Source organism: Chenopodium album, chromosome 23 (genome assembly GCF_948465745.1).
Source record: "Chenopodium album chromosome 23, dcCheAlbu1.1, whole genome shotgun sequence".
Lineage (NCBI taxonomy): Eukaryota > Viridiplantae > Streptophyta > Magnoliopsida > Caryophyllales > Amaranthaceae > Chenopodium > Chenopodium album.
The window spans coordinates 25,374,665-25,393,319 of record NC_137856.1 but is presented as its reverse complement, the minus strand read 5'-3'; the positions used below and the strand labels follow the sequence as shown (position 1 = coordinate 25,393,319).

The 18,655-nt window shown below is 36.0% G+C and overlaps 1 protein-coding gene across 1 annotated transcript in view; it reads left to right on the top strand.

Annotated features, from left to right (window-relative positions):
- LOC145607192 (serine carboxypeptidase-like 10) overlaps positions 1 to 18,655 on the top strand; it is a 40,601-nt gene that overhangs the window by 8,416 nt on the left and 13,530 nt on the right. Inside the window, exons 8-11 of the mRNA XM_081662929.1 lie at positions 299 to 385; positions 1,025 to 1,090; positions 7,892 to 7,963; positions 8,079 to 8,197. Of these exons, the coding sequence (XP_081519055.1) occupies positions 299 to 385; positions 1,025 to 1,090; positions 7,892 to 7,963; positions 8,079 to 8,197 (344 nt within the window). The remainder of the gene's footprint in view (positions 1 to 298; positions 386 to 1,024; positions 1,091 to 7,891; positions 7,964 to 8,078; positions 8,198 to 18,655) is intronic.

The following is an 18,655-nucleotide window of genomic DNA, read 5'->3' as shown; positions in this document are numbered from 1 at the left end:
TAACTTACATAACTATGGATGGTGGATAATATATTTTAGGTTTCATGAGAAAACCACGAAAGAAATACCATTACTTTGGATGCTCGTCACTACATGCGTACAAGAAAGAGCAGCCTGTATCTTAATAATATATCTGCTCGTCAATTTAAATTTAAATTTCAAAACCATTTTCTTCTCTAATTATCATTGATTAGTGTTATAGTTAGACTAGGTAATTTAATTCTTTCTATGCAAAAGTTTTAACTTTAAACTTCGTTGATGTGGATCTCCCACTTATTGTTTAACTCTCATTTTGCAGTCAACAAAAGCAAGTTGCTATGGTAATTACGAGGATGTGATTTTAGATGGAATTAATTGCACACGGAATCTTCAAGCTATATCAAATGTGAGTTTTGATAGTTTTTACTTGTGAAGAACATAAAATCTGCACAAGGGAGATTATGAACTGACTTGATTGGTTAACGAATGTGATCTAACAGCAAGTTTAGCCTCATGGGATGACATCATGATCTTGAGTCTTAAGACTTATGTTTAAGACTTCCCCCATTTTTCTACTTAAATCTCGTTGAGTCTTGAAATTCTAGGACTCAACTTAGACTTGAGATTGGGACCCACCCCAAGCTTTGTTCATTAATGTTGTTATTATATAGAAAATATAAAGAGATTAAAAAAAATGTGTCATATATTTGAGTCTTAGGGCTAAAGTGATAAATTTGGACAAGTCTTAGTGAGTCTTAACAAGAATTTGATGACATCATTTTCAATGGGGACCACCAAAAATGATGTTACATCCAAGTCTTAAGACTTGGGGCTAAACTTGTTTTAATAATAGTATAATACATCTCTTAGGTGTATGTTTAGTGAGCCATGACCTATAACTCAAAACTACAATCTGCACATTAATTTTAATTTTTTTATCTTTGATGTGGATGGATTTGAATGTATTAAAGAAGTCATTATCATCATGCCTTAGTAGTTTTATACTGTTTAATTGTTCTAATATGAGCCGATTGTTTCTATGCAGAATCTTGATCCAGTGTATACTAATCATGTCTTACAGCCTCGTTGCGTTTCCAATCAAACGTGTCAGGTATCTTCAAAGCATGACTGGTATATATTTGCTTTTTCTTTGGTAGTCTAAAATATTTCCCATCCAAAAATATTTTGGTCCCCTAAGTTAAGTATGTGAAAATCATATATAGCAGTATAGCACTAAAGCAATCAATCTTCTTATGTTGATATAGCCAAGGAATATTATGCAACTTTCTTTAGAATCAGATTAGTGGGATACTATTACAATGATCCTTAACTTCTCAGTATAATTCTTTCCCCAATTTTTCTCTATATAATTCTTTTACAGCTTTTCCCTCTAAGCTTTTACACTTTTTGTGACTTTTTTTGGATACTATTACAATGATCCATATCATGTATATATGCTTTTGTTTTTCCTAAACTAATGGGTGAATTTAAGTAAGGAATATTTGATTTAAATAATCCAACCTTTAACAGATTTAATTTTATTAATCCAACCTTTTAATTATTCTACAATAATCCCAACTTTACATCCTATCCTTTTCTATTAGGCTAAAATGACCAGTTACCTGTATAGCAGGTAAGGGGTTTTTTTTTTCTTCATATGTAACTAAAAAAATAAAGGAAAAATTAAATTAAAAAACCCCTTTCTCTCTCCTCCTTCCCCTGCCACCCCTCCCCCTCCAAACCCTCTGCCGCCCTCCCCCCTCCCCTCCCCTCCCCACCCGTCACCATCTCTTCTTTCATTTTCCTCACAAAACTAAACCGACACTCTTCCACCAACCCATAGTTAATTAGTTACTCACTTTCTCTTTCTCTCTCATCCCCCTCTTTTCTTCTCCCCCTTAATCTTTTTCAATCCCCAATTTATATATTTGAGAAATTAATTTGACCAGGATAATAATAAACAGAGATCCACCCACATTTTCGATCTTCACCATTGTTTGAACGTTGCTGAAACGGGTAGCCTTAATTTTAATGGCTGCCTTATAGTTGGAGAGATGCTCCTCAATTGGCGGCGGGTTTCAGCGGTTTTGAATTTCGAGAGTGGGCGGGTGGGTTTTCTGGGTTTCGTTTCGACGGACGTGAGTGTTTTCTAAGTTTCGAGTTTCGACTGGGTTTCGCGCAGGTGGGTGGATTTCGACGGAGGTGAGTGTTTTTCTGAGTTTCTTGGGTTAGATAAAGGGAAATGTGGGCAACTGGAGGTTGACGGTGAGGAATTAGGGAAGAAAGGGTGATGGAATAGAGGCGTTATTGCTGGTGGTGAGTCTTCCAGTGGTGGTTTGAGGGAGGTTGGCTGCTGTGGTGTTGGTGGTCGGGAGTTATGGAGGAAATGAAGGAAGGGGAAGGGAAAATAAAAAAAGGTTGAAAAAAAAAATAGACAAATAAAAAAATGACACGTGGCAAGGTAACCTATTGTTGTAGGTTGGTGACCGGTTTGGCCTAATAGAAAAAGATGGGGCGTAAAGCTTGGATTTTTGTAGAATAATCAAAAGGTTGGATTAATAAAAATAAATTGGTTAAAGGTTGGATTATTTAAATCAAATTTTCCTTTAAGTAATAACTTACCCCATATTATTAGCTTTCCTCCAATTCATTATAAATCTTACAAAGGATGATATAAATCATATAATTTTCTTTTACTAAAACAAAGAATGGTCTTTATTCCTTCTTGAAGATTGATTTTAATCTAGTGTCATACCTTACTCCATGCAGCACAACTTTCTCGTATGTAATGTAGGCCAACTAAAGTTGAACACAACTTGTCAATAGTCGTCTTCTTTGTAAATGTATGTCGTATTCTTAGTTCCTTGAATTTTCTCCACCTTTAATACTTCATCTTCTAATAGATATCTTATGAAATGATGTCAAAGTTCGATATGCTTAGTTTTAGAGTGAAATGCTGATTTCTTTGCCAAATGTTTTGTGCTTTGACTTTCACTATATAAAACATTATTCTCCCTGAATCCCAACTGTTTATTAGCTTCCATTATTGTCACATAGTGGATAGAGGAACAATCTTCCGTAATTGTGACATCCAACCGATCGTTGTATTCCAACCATGAATATATAACCCGTGGTGCTTTTACGGCAATTACAAGTTCAAAGTCACTTTTACCAAAATACAAACACATCTCTATCAAAGATACATCAAAAAGGCTTGGACGGGTAGCGGGCTGGGCCTATGCTTTTTTTTTGTCCAACAGGTTTTATGTAGCAAACCCGAACCCTTTTATGCAGGCTTGATACTTTGTCCATGCCCGCTTGTTAAACGGGCCGGGCTTGGCCGTGGGCTAACGGGCCTTAATTTTTGTTTTATTTTTTATAACACTAACTAATCTTTTTATTATTTACTTGTGCTAAAATTATTTTGGTATATTTGTCTTATAATTTTTTGTTCACAAGTGGTAATAGAAATTAAAAACAAAGGTTGAAATTATGACATATGTTATAAATATATGTAAGATAAAACTTATTTAATAAGTTTTAATGATAAAATATAAAATTAAAATGAATAATTGTAACTAATAAAAGCTTATAGTTCAATAGTCTCTTTGTATTTATTTTCAAAAATACACAAAGAATGTCATAACTAACTAACTAACTAAATGAAATTATTCAGATAAGAATGTTATTATTATTATTATTATTATTATTATTATTATTAATAATAATAAACGGGCCGGGCGGACTAGCCCGCGATACATATTTCTTGTCCATACCCGCCCATTTATGTTGACAGGCCTAGCCCGCCCAAATATCCAATTTTTTTTCAAAAAGGTTGTCCAAGCCCGCCCTTTTTGCGGGCCGGGTTGGGTGGGCTTAGCGGGCGGTCCCTACCCATGAACAACTCTACTCAAAATCCACTTCACTGCTTCCAATGAACTTTTCCTAAACTTGCAAACAACACCCACTGCATATCTAATATCTAGTCTTGTACAAACCATTGCGTAAATTAAACTTCAAATGCCAGAGGCGTAAGGAATTATAGCCATATAATCTCTGTCTTCCTCCTCCGAGGAGATTGACCATTGGATAATCAAAAGTGACTTGCTAAGGGTATACTAGTTGGCATCACTCATATTAAATCTCTGTAAAACACGTTTGATGCATTTGATTGAGATAGTTGTAAAGTACTTCCTCCGTTTTTAAATACTTGCTCCACTTTCCTTTTGCGGCCAATTTTAAATATTTGCTCTAATTCCTTATTTGGAAAGCTTTTATAATATTGAAGTCATTTTTCTCAACTAGTGGACCCAATTTTATTACTTTTAGATTCATTCTCCTCCAATTTACCTTTTACTAACCCCACTATCTCCATATTTTAATATTTTCTCAAATTTCTCCTAAAACTCGCGCATGGAGAAATGGAGCAAGTATTTAAAAACGGAGGGAGTATTTTTATGTTTTTCTCTAGTAATTTGGATTTCAAGAATCTTTCTGTTGGAACCAAGTCCTTCATGTCAAACTCCTTTGACAATTGCTGCTTTAACCTTCTTATATCCTCCATATTCTAACCTGCTCATATCACCGACATAAAGTAGTAGAATAATATAATTGGATTGGTATCTCTTAATGTAGCCATTACACTTTTGGAAATTTTCCTTGGTCATAAAGCTATTAGTCTTTTGTACTATTGTTTTGGGGCCTGATTTAGGCCATACAACACCATATTTTCTTTCCCATTTTCTAAGAAACCTTGTGGTTGATGCATGTACATTTCTTCATCCAAATTTCCATGAAAAAATGCATTCTTCACATTTAATTGCTAAGATGAAGATCTCATCGTAGTCAACTCCCTTATATCTTGGAACCCTTTAACTGTTTAACTGCTTATCGAGCTTTTGTGATAAGTCATGCTTGCTAGACTATCACACACACCATTAACACAAAATACGGAGGCAAAAGCTCAAATCAAGTGCAATGATTTGTACAAGCTAGAAAATTTAGGATGGCAATCTCTATTATTGACTTTAGGTCATAACTCTCAAATAGTGACGTGAGGTCACAACTCTCAAAAGGATTCACTCTAAATTCCAAACCTCTACCTACCCTTTTCTTTCCCATGCCTCTCTATTTATAGTAAGGACTATTAATCTAGTAAAGTAATTACTACCCAACTACCCCTCCTTAGGTTAGTTTATTATAGCTTTGTATCTCTTGGAACAATCGTTCTCCTTTTTCACTCGATATACCCATTTGTTGTGAAGTGCCTTTTTACCCTTGGGTAACTCGGTTAATTCTGGTTTGATATCAAAGATTTCATTTCAACTTTCATTTCGAGCTCCCACTTGCTAGCATCCTGGTCTGACATGCTTCACATGCTTCACATGCTTCATTCTGCTATAATAGCATTCAATTTTCCCTAAGAGGCTAAGATGATTCACGTATATTTTGGTTGGCATATGTGGACGAGTAGTTCAACTACAAGGTTGTGGCATGTTGGACTGTACCAACTGATTTATCCAATGAATTCTTGTTGTTGAGTCTTTCAAGACATAATCTTCATATACAAACATGGGCCCACTATGCAAAGTCTGCACTCGGTGGCTTCAGTTTTGTGTCTATCCTTCTACATGACTCTTTCTCTAATACGAGATCACCTTTTTATATTCATCATCCTCGATGTGGTAACCGAATTCATCCATGCCATAGCACATGAAAGTACATTTCTTAGATTCCTTTGAGTGAGACACTTTAATCTCTTTTCTGCTCCATACCTCCTTTGGTATTTTGTATTCTAATGAAGTAGGTTGCCCTTGATTATTCGAGGAAGCTTCCATGTTGATTGCCTTCTATAAACATGACTGCGTACGAATGCTTCCGCCTCTTTCTGTCAACGTTCGGTTTGTATTCATGCGCTCAGTTACCATTATGTTTAGGAGTATTGACTACCCGAGGCGGTTCTCTCCATCTTGATACCATGCTTATAGCAAAACTTCTTAAATGTGGTGTATTATGCGATTTTGTACTTTTTAATTTTTGGACCTGGTTCATGTTTCTTCCATCGCTTGAAAGCTTCAAACACTTCGGATTTTTGTTTTAAGAAATAAACACATACCTTTCGGGAGTGATTATCAGTTTAAGTGAAAAAAGTAGTGTTTTCCGATGTATGAAGTAGTTGTTGGTCCCCAAACATCTAAGTGAACTTTTTCTTCTTTGGTTTCCACTAATTCTGCTTTCTAAGTATGCATTCGTCACACATGTCCATATCAACTGATTCTAAACCTAGGAGTTTCCCTTTAGAATGCATTAGTTTTATCCCTTTTTCACTCTAGTAGCCAAGTCTTAGGTCACAATTTGGAAATTTCATTTCCTAGTGCAACTGCAATTGAAATTCCACGTTCGTTTCTTTTAATTGAATTTCTTCCTCTTGACATGTATGTAAAATTGAAGGATGATTCATCCGACTCTCTTCACTAAGAACTAAGAACTAGATCATGAGCGTTGTCAAATTTTAACTTCCTTCTTTGCAATGACGGTTGCATTCGGTAATGAAGCTCAAAAGTATCAGCTCGAACTTCATCTTCAAAATCAAATTTCAAATGAACTCAGTTGGTTATGATAGGAGATCCTTGAAATGAGAATTAATGTAAACTAAGATCAATGTTATTTTCTCCTCCTTTCTCTTGTCTTTCTTCCTAGCTCCTTCAAAACCCTAAAAGGATTTGTTGGGGTTACCGTCAACCTAGCACCAATGTTTTACTAGTTTTTAAATCATGCTCATAATAAACCTCCATCCTCTCCATTAAAGAGTTTTTTTTATTTTATTTTTATTTTTAAATTTTTTTTTTAAATTTTTATTTATTAATTTTTTTTTTTTTAATTTTTATGTTAAACCTATTTGTATATTAGGTTTTATTTCTCTTATTGTGAGATTTTGGGGGCTATGTGTTTTGGTTCTGTAAGAAACATTGGTTTTTTATGAGGATTTGTGCAATGATGCAATAGATGTCAATTTTATACCTGTGATGAATTGCATCAAATTTTGTTCGATTTTAAAACTACAATAAATCAAAAGACCCCCTCATGGAAGACTATATTAAAAAAGCGAAGTTAAAGAGGATATTCATTAATGTCAGGTCTAATCTATAACGATCGTGGTTTTGCCTAATTTAAATATTATTGATTTCAATTGTCGTAGTTGCTAGTTTTGATTTATATTGTAGATGCTCTTTCTTTTCAGACTTTACTCACCTTTTTTCAAACTCTTTCAATTGATTATTTTGTTATTGTCCCTTTCTTTATATTGTACGGCTCCATATAAAGATTAATGTGCCGATCCCAAATCATTTTGGGGTTGACCCTTATTGTCTTTAAATACCAATAAACATAATAACAAAAAGTTTATATTTGGAAATTACATTGAGACAATTCTAACAAATACCACATGACTATTTGATATGTTGCGCAATGCTTAAATGAAGGTCAAGTGGTGTATGTTTTTTTTTTTGGTGCAAAGGTCAAGTGGTGTATGTGAATAGTGTAAAAGTTAAAATGGGCCATTTATTTCTGAAACGGAGGGAGTAACGCTCAAGTCCTCACTGATTAAGCTCCAAATTCATACATAGTTAATAAAAGTTGACTTTTACTTGGGATCATGACAATCTAAGATCAGATCATGGTTATGTAACCTGCATTACAAGTTTTAAATCAAAATCAAGTAAAAAACCTTATCATTGTTCTTTTTTTCATTTTTCAAAGCCATTAAGACTTAAACTAACCACAAAGCAATGAAAAATAGTTCTTATCTTAGCCATATACTAGTCCAAACAGCTCATTTGCCAATTGACATTCATGAGTTTCTTGTATGAGGCAAAGGATCTTTAATACTATTTCTTGCCTCTTGTTATTGTAGTCAAGCATGTACCAGCTCTTAAGCTATTGGGCTGATGACATACAAGTTCGAGCAGCGCTTCACATTCAAAAGGTATACAAAGTACAAAGTCAAATAGGTTAATTACAAGTTATAGATAGTCTTAGTAGCCAATTTCTTATGCTTTCTTGTAATCTGATTTGATAAATTTTAGTATTTACATGTTTAGGGTACTAAAGGTCCTTGGGTCAGATGTAATTATACTACAGCATATACAAAAAATGTTGGCAGCACCGTTGATTACCATCAAAATTTTACTCAAGAACACATTCGTGCCCTAATCTTCAGGTAATAAACTACTCTCATTGTTACACTTTTTTTATTTACATAGGACTTGCAGCTTTTTGCTAAGTGAGCTATTTTATGTCAATTTTTTTTTTTTTTTTTTTTTTGGGAATAATCTCCCCAAATCCCAATTAATCAATTCCATTTTAAATGCTTCCTCTGTTTTTTTATTATTGCACCATGGGGGTTGGGTACAAATATTTAGGTAGTGGAAAAAAGTAAAAGAGAGAAAGGTATAAATACAAATTTGCCCATGTGACATATTGATAAACTAAAAAGTAAGTGTGAAAAAGTAAGGGTATGTTGGATATTTGTAGTGTGAACACACATAATTTTTTTCCTAAAGAGGAAATGGTGAAATGTTTGTAAAACTTTCTAAAAAGACAAGTGGTGCAATAATAAAAGAATGGAGGAAGTAGTTATTATAGTTGTGAATAAAAAGAACAAAAAGAATAAGAAAGAAACTCTCGAAGGGGTTTTTTGTGTTTAAGGTGGACTATCAGTCCAACTTTGCCGAGGGTTGTAAATGAGAATAACTAATTTGTATTTTGTCTATGTAGGGAAAAATAAAACTATTGTTGAGGTTAATAAGTGTTGTCTAATATTGAAATTTTAGTGGTTGTCATTGTACTCCCAAACATATTGATGATGAAGTTTTATGTCATAAGAGATAATTAAGGATCATGGATTTTCCCTTTAGGGGTTCAGAGGTGGGTTTTCCACGTAAAGCTCTTATAAGTCTCATGTTTTTATTGAGATTTTTTTTTTCTCGATAATATCGTGTTTCTTTTTCAACAATTATCAATTAGTCCTAAAAAAAAAAATCCCTATCAATTTGTTCGTTGGAATTGTGGTAAATATTCAAGTGCTTATGTGGAACGGATTCATATTTTCTTGCATATTAGCTTAACCATATTTGTGCCCCAAATCTCTAATGACATATTTACGAACAAAAATGGACTCCTCTTGTCTCACGCTTTAAAAAGCAAATCCTATTATAGCTTAATAATTTGTTGGGAACACATGGATTTCGTAGTTTGAACAATATTAAAACCATCATTATCACTTGTTAAGACAACGTTGGCTAAAAAAAAATGAGACCAAAGTTAGGTTAAGGGAATTAAAGTAACAAATTTTCACTATGAATTCTTTCCCGAATGGTGCAATTAAAAATACGGAGGAAGTAAAACTTATAAGAGGGATAATAAAGTCCTTATTCCATCATAGTCATAGTTAAAATAAACTAGCAAAACAATTACTCTCTCCGTTTCAAAATAAATGCCCCAATTTGGCCTTTTGTACCATTCACGTAATTTTTTACTAATCTTAATTATTAATATATAAGAAAAATGTACAGTCATGTGGGTACTTGTCGTATTCATTTCAATGTATAGTTTCTAAATATCAACTTTTTATAGTTTGTAATGAAAGATATTATTGGTCAAAGTTTTGCGGGCTTATATTTGCCTAATCAAAATGGGGCATTTATTTTTAAACATGCAGAGTATTGTTTTGTGTGCTCGGGTGCACAATACTCACCATGCACCGGATGAACATAAAAACGGAATTCAATTACCGTATCAATATACTAGGCTTCTGTTATAGATAGAGCCATTGTAGCCTGTAACATTTAGGGGTGTTCAAATCCGGGTACCCGAACCCGGGGTACCCGAAAACTCGGGTACCCGGAGTTTCGGGTACTTATTAATTTGTCCCATGTCCCGACCCGAATATCTCGGGTACCCGGGTTCCGGGTACCCGAGATATTCGGGAACCCGGGTACCCGAGATATTCGGGTCGGGACATAGGGTACCCAGATATCTTATTATTATTTTTTTTTATATAAAAAAAATCATGAAATGAAAATAATTTAGTAGCAAAACATATCAAAGACAATAATAATCTTCATCCTTAATTCTGTAATCAAATAATTGTATTTACATATCATAAAAAGTAAAAAATTAATCCAAACACAAGGAAAATTAATTTACTACTAATTGAATTGTAAAACACTTAAACCCAGATTAAATTGGGTAAACATATTCTTCCCTAATTAACAAGTATACTCCATTAATATATTGGAAACTTGCAATTTTGTAGATCTGAGCATGAGAAGTCATGACCATTGACCACCCACCTTACCGAAGCAAGCACATCACCACACCTACCACAAAGTTGCTTCGATTTGCTATGAATTGGTGTTGTTGGGGTTGTTGCTTCGATTTGCTGGACGAAGAAAGGCTTGTTGGGGTTGTTGCTTCGATTTGCTGGACGAAGAAAGGGTGACGGAGAGAGATGGGAACGGAGAAAGAGAGACAGGAGAGGGATAGAGATGAAGGGGGACGAAGAGAGAGAAATAGATATAGGACATAGAAGATGGAGGAGAGAGATAGGGGGGAAATGTAGGAGAGAGAAGGTGGCTGCTAGAGTGCTAGGTAAGTGAAATGAAAAAACCCTAGCAAGCTGTATATATATTTAAAAAAAAAAAAAACCTTACCGGGTCAGCGGGTACCCGTTTAGCATATAGCGCGGCCCATGTCCAGACTCGGATAACATGCATTTTTCCCGGGTCGGATACCCGTCCCGAAAAAAAAGCCTTTTTCCCCAAATTTCCCATCGGGTATTTACCGGGTCATCGGGAAATCGGGTCGGGACAATCGGGTCGGGTTTTTTTGAACACCCCTAGTAACATTGATCACCAACTAACAGAGCACCATATATTTTAAACACATAACCACTTGTAAATCATCGTCTATCTAAATCTCCAGCATAATTCGGGTCAACAAAGCTTCTTATTTGACATGTATCTCCACCAAAGCATAAACTCGTGTCAATGGTACCTTTTAAGTATCGTGAAATCCATTTCACTACTTCCCAATGTGATTTATGTGGGTTCGCTATGAAATTACTGAAAGTGTACACACCATGGCGTACATTAAAATGCTAACTTCACTAGCATAAGGTAAATTATCCATGTATACCTTATCTTCCATTGTAGTGGGAGATTGTTTACCACCTAAAATGTAGAGCCTGCACAGTCACCATTGACTTGGCACCTTTTATCCCAAAACTTTCAATAACCCGCTCAATGTAGCCTTTGTGGCTCAAGAACAATTTCCGGTTTGATCTCTCTTCTTATCTCCATACCCAATATTTTCTTTCCAGTGCCCAAGTCTTTTGTTTCGAACTCTTTACTAAGTTTAAATTTCAACTTATCTATCTCCACCGTGCTTTTTAAAGTAATAAGCATGTTGTTTACATACAATAGAAGATAAATATAATCACCTCCACAAAGTTTGCGAATGTGTACACAACAGTCGTTAATACTTCTAGAAAATCCTTGTTTTAACATAAAAGAATCAAATTGCTTGGACCATTATTGAGGAGATTGCTTCAATCTATAAAGTGATTTCCTCAAGCGACGTACCTTTACCCTTTGATACATATAGATTTCCTTATCCAAGTCACCGTGTAAGAAGGTTGTCTTCACAAGGTGTTCCAGCTACATGACTCAACATCACCTGAATAGAAATATGTTTTACCACCGAAGAAAAAATCACATTGTAAACAACACCTTCATTATGTGCAAATCCCTTGGCCACTAACCTAGACTTATACCTTATTTTATCTAACTTAGAAGGATCCTCTTTTCTTTTATACACCCACTTACAACCTATAGCAGTCTTTCCCACGGGCAATGGGACTACCTCCCATGTCTTGTTTTTATGAAGATATTGCATTTATTCTTCCATTAAAACCAACTAACTCTCGCTATCCTTGTCTTCGATAACTTGTACCAAGTTTACCTGCCCGTAAGCCAAACTTCTGAACTAATTTATAATTCCTCTTTGGCTTAGTGGATGCCAAAGAATCATGCTGCTGCTGCTGTAGTAAATGTGCATTAACCGGTTGAATCTTCTCATGATCAAGCCCATTTTCCTCCTCATCTTAAGTAACACTAATTGTAGTTATTAACATCACCATCATTAGGCACCATAGCTTTCGATAAAGCTACCATAGGTCTTTCATCAAAGGTCTCATCCCCGTTAATTACAAATTTAGAATCCTCTATACTCCAAAGACGATAACCTGAACCCCTTTTGGATACCCTAAAACGATTGTTTTCTTAGCTCTCTCATCAAGCTTGTTATCCTTAACATGATAATAAGCCGTGCATCCGAATACTCTAAGCCTCTTGTAATTTGCATGTTCCCCTGACCACACCTTATAAGGCGTGTCACCATTTGAATAAGAATGTGGGGATCGATTTACAATATAACATATATTTGTCTTATATTTGTTTTCCAATTTTAAATTGTGGTGATCTTAACAATCTCCCACTTGAAGACTTTTATTTATGTCTTCACACCTTATTCTATGCGGTACAAATTTATCTTATGTTACTCATGTAGGCCAACTAAAGTTGAACACAACTTCAGTTTGTCAATAGTTATTGAGTTTCAACACTTCATCTTCTAATAGAGTTCTTATGAAATGATATCGAAGCCCGATATGTTTAGTTCTAGAATGAAATGCTGAATTTTTTGCCAAGTGCAGCACTTTGACCGTCACTATACAATACATCATTCTCTTGCTTGAATCGCAACTCAGTTAACAACCTTGAAGCCATATCATCTCCTTACTAGCTTTAGTTACCGTACATATTTAACCTTTGTAGTGGATAGAGCAACAATCTTCTGTAGTTGCGACATCTAACTAACTGTTGTATTTCCAACCGTGAATATATAACCAGCTCCAAAGTCTGCATCGATATAACCATAACCTTATACTGTTAAATCACCTTTACCAAAGCACTTCTCTGTAGTACCTCGTAGATACCTCAAAATCCACTTCACTGCTTCCCAATGAACTTTTTGCTAACAACTCCCATTGCATGTCCAATTTCCGGCCTTCTACAAACCATTGCGTACATCAAACTCCTAATTTTATCTTCCTCCGTTTAAGGAGATTGATCCTTAGACAAGTGACTTGCCAAGGGTGTACTAACTGGCTTCGTATCACTCATATTAAAACTTTGTAAAACACGTTTCATGTATTATGATTGAGATAATTGCAAAGTACCGTTATGCTTATCCTTTGTAATTTGCATTCCAAGAATAATCTTTTTTTTCTGGACCCAAGTCCTTCATGTCAAATTCCTTTGACAATTGTTCCTTTAGCCATCTTATATCATCCATATTTGAACATCATCGATATAAGTAGTAGAATGATATTACAATATCTCTTACGTGGTCAGCATGTGCATAAAGTTATCAAACTTACCTGACATGCTTCATTATAGCATTCAGGTTCCTCTTCATCAGTCAAAATAACAGATCATTCACGTACTTTCTGTTTGGTACATATGGACGAGTAGTCCTTCTCAATATTGATGCTGGAATAGAAGGTTGTGGCATGCTGGACTGTGGTGTACGAATCTGTTCAATAGTGTACAAATCTGTCTAACAGATTCTTCTTGTTGAGGTTCTCTTACAAGCGAGTCTTTCACCGTACTATCGGGGTTGTAATCTTCATCTACAAACATTGGCCCACTCTGCACTAGTCACTAGTTTCAATTTTGTGTATATCCTTGTACATGACTCTTTCATTGAAAATCACATCTCTAGTACGAATCACCTTTTTATTTTTATCATCCCATATGCTGTATCCAAACTCATCCCTACCATAGCCAATGAAAGTACATTTCTTAGATTTAGGATCAAGCTTATTCTTGCCTTGATCACTAATATGCACATATGCTACACAACCAAAAACCTTTAAGTGAGACAAATTTATATCTTTTTTTGTAGTCTAATGTAGTCGATGGTCCTCGGTTAACCAAGTAAGCTGTTGTGTTGACTACTTCTTCCAGAAGTGCTTCGGTAAACCTCAATGTATACGAGTGCTTATGGCTCTTTTTGTCAATGTTCGGTTCATACGCTCAGCTACACCATGTGTTGTGGTGTACCCGGCATTGTTCTCTCCATCTAGATTCCATGCTCATAACAAAACTTCTTAAATGTAGTGTGTTCATATTCACCACCATTGTCGGTTTTGAACTTTTTAATCTTCTGTTTCATTTTCCACCATATAGCTTTCCATCGCTTGAAATCTTCAAACACTGCGGATTTTGTTTTAGGAAGTAAACCCATACCTTCCGGGAGTGATCATCAATGAAAGTGACAAAGTAGTGTTTTCCACCAATGGATGAAGTAGTTGTTGGTCCCAAAGTGAACAAGCTCCAAATTTTCCTTCTTTGGGTTCTACCACTAGTTTGAAAGCTTACCCTCTTTTGCTTTCCAAGTTGCATTCTTCACACATATCTAGAGCTGTCAGTTTCTGACCCGAACCGTTAAACCCGACTGTTTCGAACCGATCCGAAAAGGAACTGAACTGTTTAAAACCCGTTTTTTGGAAACCGAAAACTGACCCGACCCAATTTTTTCCAAACCGAAACTGAACTAAACCGAATTTGGGCAAACCGTTACTAACTCAACCCGTTATCAAGCCAAACCGTTACAACCTGAAACTGAAAGCAACCCAAATCGATTACGTTTAAACCCGATAGTAACCCGACCCGTTTTAAACCGAAAACCGTTAAAACCCGATAAAAATCCGATAAACCTAAATCGTTCCAACCCGTAACCCGTTGTGACCGAATCGGTTATAATCCGTAACCCGTAGTAACCGAACCGTTTACGACTCGTAGCCCGTTATGACCAAACCGTTTAAAACCCGTAACCCGTTATGACTGAGTCATTTACAACCTGTTACCCAATATGTTTATGATCTAATCCGTTTCAACACACTACTCGATAAACCCAACTTATTTATGACTTGACTTGATTATAACATGACTCGTTCCTACCCATTATCTGACTAATTCGACTCGATAATCATCCGACTCAATTTTAACCCGATATGATTTTGATTAGAAACCCGTTTCAAATTGGGTAAACTCGTTTTCAAACCAACCAAGTTCAATCTAAACCGAATATAACCGGAACAATAATGGTTGGACCCGATTTCACCCGATCTATTTTGAACCGAAACCCATTTTCGAACCGACCCAGTTAAACCCAAACTGATTATGACCCGAACCAATTACGACCCGTCCTGATTAAGACCCGAACTGTTTTTAACCGAAACCCACATTAAATGGGCTAAACCCGTTTTCAAACCGACCCACTTCAACCCAAATTGATTATGACCCGATCCGACTAGAACCCGACCCGATAAGGACCCGATCCGAATAGAAACTGCAATTAAAAAAACCAAACCGAACTGACCCGATAATTTTCAAAACCGACCCAAACCGACCCGCTTATTATTTCAATCCGTTATAAACCGACCCGTTATAACCCAAAACTGATAAACCCAACCCAAACCCGAACTGTTTAACCGAATTGACACCCCTACACATATCCATATCAATTGATTCATGACCGGGGAATTTCCCTTTAGAATACATTAGCTTCATCCCTTTCTCACAATTTGGAATTTTCATTTCCTACTGCCACTGAAATTGAACAACATGCCCCTGATATCATGTAAAGAGTACCATTGTTTTTACCATGAGCAAATGTCATTGCTCCCTTTGAAATCTTCCAATTGTCATCTTGGAAATTTGTACAGTAGCCTTCAGTGGCCAATTGCCCAATTGAAATCAAGTTCTTTCTTATGTAGCTCCTAGCTGAATTGACCCATTTAACTTAATCTTAACTACACCTTTACCAACAATATCAAAAGGTTGGTCATCTACAAGGTATACTTTTCTAAGGATTTTCAGGGACATACATCTCAAAGAATTCTTTCTTAGAGAGTAGCGTGGAATGATGCTCTAGAATCTAACACCCAAGATTCTTCCTTGCTCTCTAAAGAGCATATCAGTGCATCATCTCCTTCTATGGTAGAAGTAACATTTGCCTTCGCCTTTACTTCTTTGTTTTTCGGTGCTCTCTTGCACTGATTTACCTCGATAGCTTGATCTTCCACGTTCGTTTCTTTTGGTTGATCTTCTTCCTCTTGACTCTGTATGTGTAAAACTAAAGAGGTTGATGATTCACCCATTTATCTCTCTAAACCAGGTCACGAACATCGTCAAATTTCAATTTATTGCTTCCTAAAGAGCTACTCATAGCTGTGACTGTAGCATTCCAGCTATGTGGTAATGAAGACAAAAGTATCAATGCTCGAACTTCATCCTCAAAATGTATTTTGACCGAACCAATTGGGTTGTGATTGAATTGAGTTCATTAAGATGTTGAGCTACTAACCCCCCGTCTATCATCCGCAAATTGAATAACCGCCTCATTAAATGAACTTTATTAGAAGCCAATGGCTTCTCATACATACTAGAGAGAGCTTTCATCAAACATGTCGTGGTATTTTCCTTTGCTATATTAAAAGCAACATTGCGTGATAATGTTAGCCAACAAACTCTATGGGCTTGTCTATGTGGAAGAAACCTATCTTCATCATTCATACCCTCGAGAGAGGTTCATAAAGCTTTTTCAGGCATAAATAATCTTCGATCTGCATCTTCTAAAACCCGAAATCTGCACCATCGAATTTTTCGAGTCTTACCTTTCCTTCGCCTGCAGGTGGTAGAGGGATGAATCGGTCGTCGGACAATCACCCTCAAGCCAAACATTATTTCTACCTAAACCAACCTAAGACAAGTTTAGGGCAAGTAAAGGATTGTATCCACAGGGAATGGGTAAAGAACATTAAGAGTATGAAACGGTTGTAAGCTAGTTCGGTCCCAAATAAGGGGTTTTGATTAAATAACTACTATGGAGACAAACACTAGGGGGGAAATGGGAATCGACGCCAACCAAACCAATGGATCAAAACAATAGGCAAGCATGATCACAAATTGGATGATAGAAAGGGCACTCAACATTGCCTTCTTTCGAAGCCACAACACTAAGCATTCCTAAACCAAACTCAACTAACAAGATAGGCAAACCAAGTCTTAACGATAGAAAGTAGACTACTAACTCCGGGTTGTCTTTCGTTCGGTCCAAGAAAGCATTAAGGCACAAGTAATTGAGATTTCTCACCTAATTATTGCAATTAAGACTACTACGTCATCCAAACAACGAACCGTAATCAAGAGGAATTTAGCATAATCATACCAGAAAAGGCTCACAAATAAACCTCATCTTTCAATGCAAGCATAGAAGTGAATACATGAGCAATAAGTGGCCATCCAATTACACATGTAATTAACCAGTTCTTTAATAATCAATCATCAACCCAAAATGAACATGCAATCACAAATATCAATCAACCCATGGCTTGGGTGGCACCCAACCCCTAGCTAATTAACTACTCACTAAACACGGTGAAGAACATTCTAACAACAATATCTAAGTTCAACATTAATCTAACAAGTTGAAGAAAGTAGTAAGAACAAAGTAGATTGAGCATGCAACAACAAATAATCAAGGTTAAGAGATAAATTGACAATTCAAATTAAATAAAAACAGAAATTAAAGAACAAAGAGATAGAGGAAAAAGATTACTAATGAAGCTTCAAAGTTGAGAAAGTGTTGAATTCAAGAGAACAAACTTCAATTAATTCTTGCAAATGATTGAGTTTTGAGAAGATCTAAGCTTATTAATGAGAGTGCCAAGAAACTAAGGGCCTAAGAAGACTAAAGGGAAGAAGCTCCCAAAAACTTAAGCTAAGGGTCGTATTATTACACCCAAAAATTACATCGTAGAATCTGTCAAAATTGGCTTCCAGAATCGCCTGCTCCAAAATATAGGAGCGCCCGCTCCTCTTATAGGAATGCTCGCTCCTGGCTTTCTTGCGTGCCCGGTCTTAGGTGCACAGACAAGGCAGATTGTTGGAGCTCATTGCTAGAATTTTGTATGAAAACAGAGTATAATTCAAGCAATCAAAGAAGATATTAGCCACCCAAATATTTTGTATTGCAATTCCAGAAAAGAATACAACACAAATGCCCTCTTTCGAGAGGAAGGCTCTCTCCCAAACAACTCAACAATATTTTCTGGATACCTTCCCCCTAACCCCTTAATCATATTTATAATCAAAATTAGCCTAACAAACTCAATTATTACAGCTAACACAGGGAATCAAAATAACAAACTATAATCTGAATTACTCTTCTGCCCTCCAGCATAACTAACTTCGACCAACTCAGCTTCATACTTTCGCAGCACTGTTATTCTTGGCTCTCCTCCTAGCATAGGTAAAACGGATTATCTCTTGCAATACCTCCCACCCAAAGATTCACCTTGTCCTCAAGGTGGAAGGAAGGAAACCTTAGATTGACTTCATCAAAGAATTCCCAAGTAGCTTCGAAATCCTGCAAGCCCTTCTAATGTATAAGAACTTCCATGGCAGTCTGAGAATTTCTCACCCTGAGCACAGCCTCAGGTTCTACCTCCAAGATCATGTGAGCTGAGAAGTGAGCAGGAAGCTGGGAT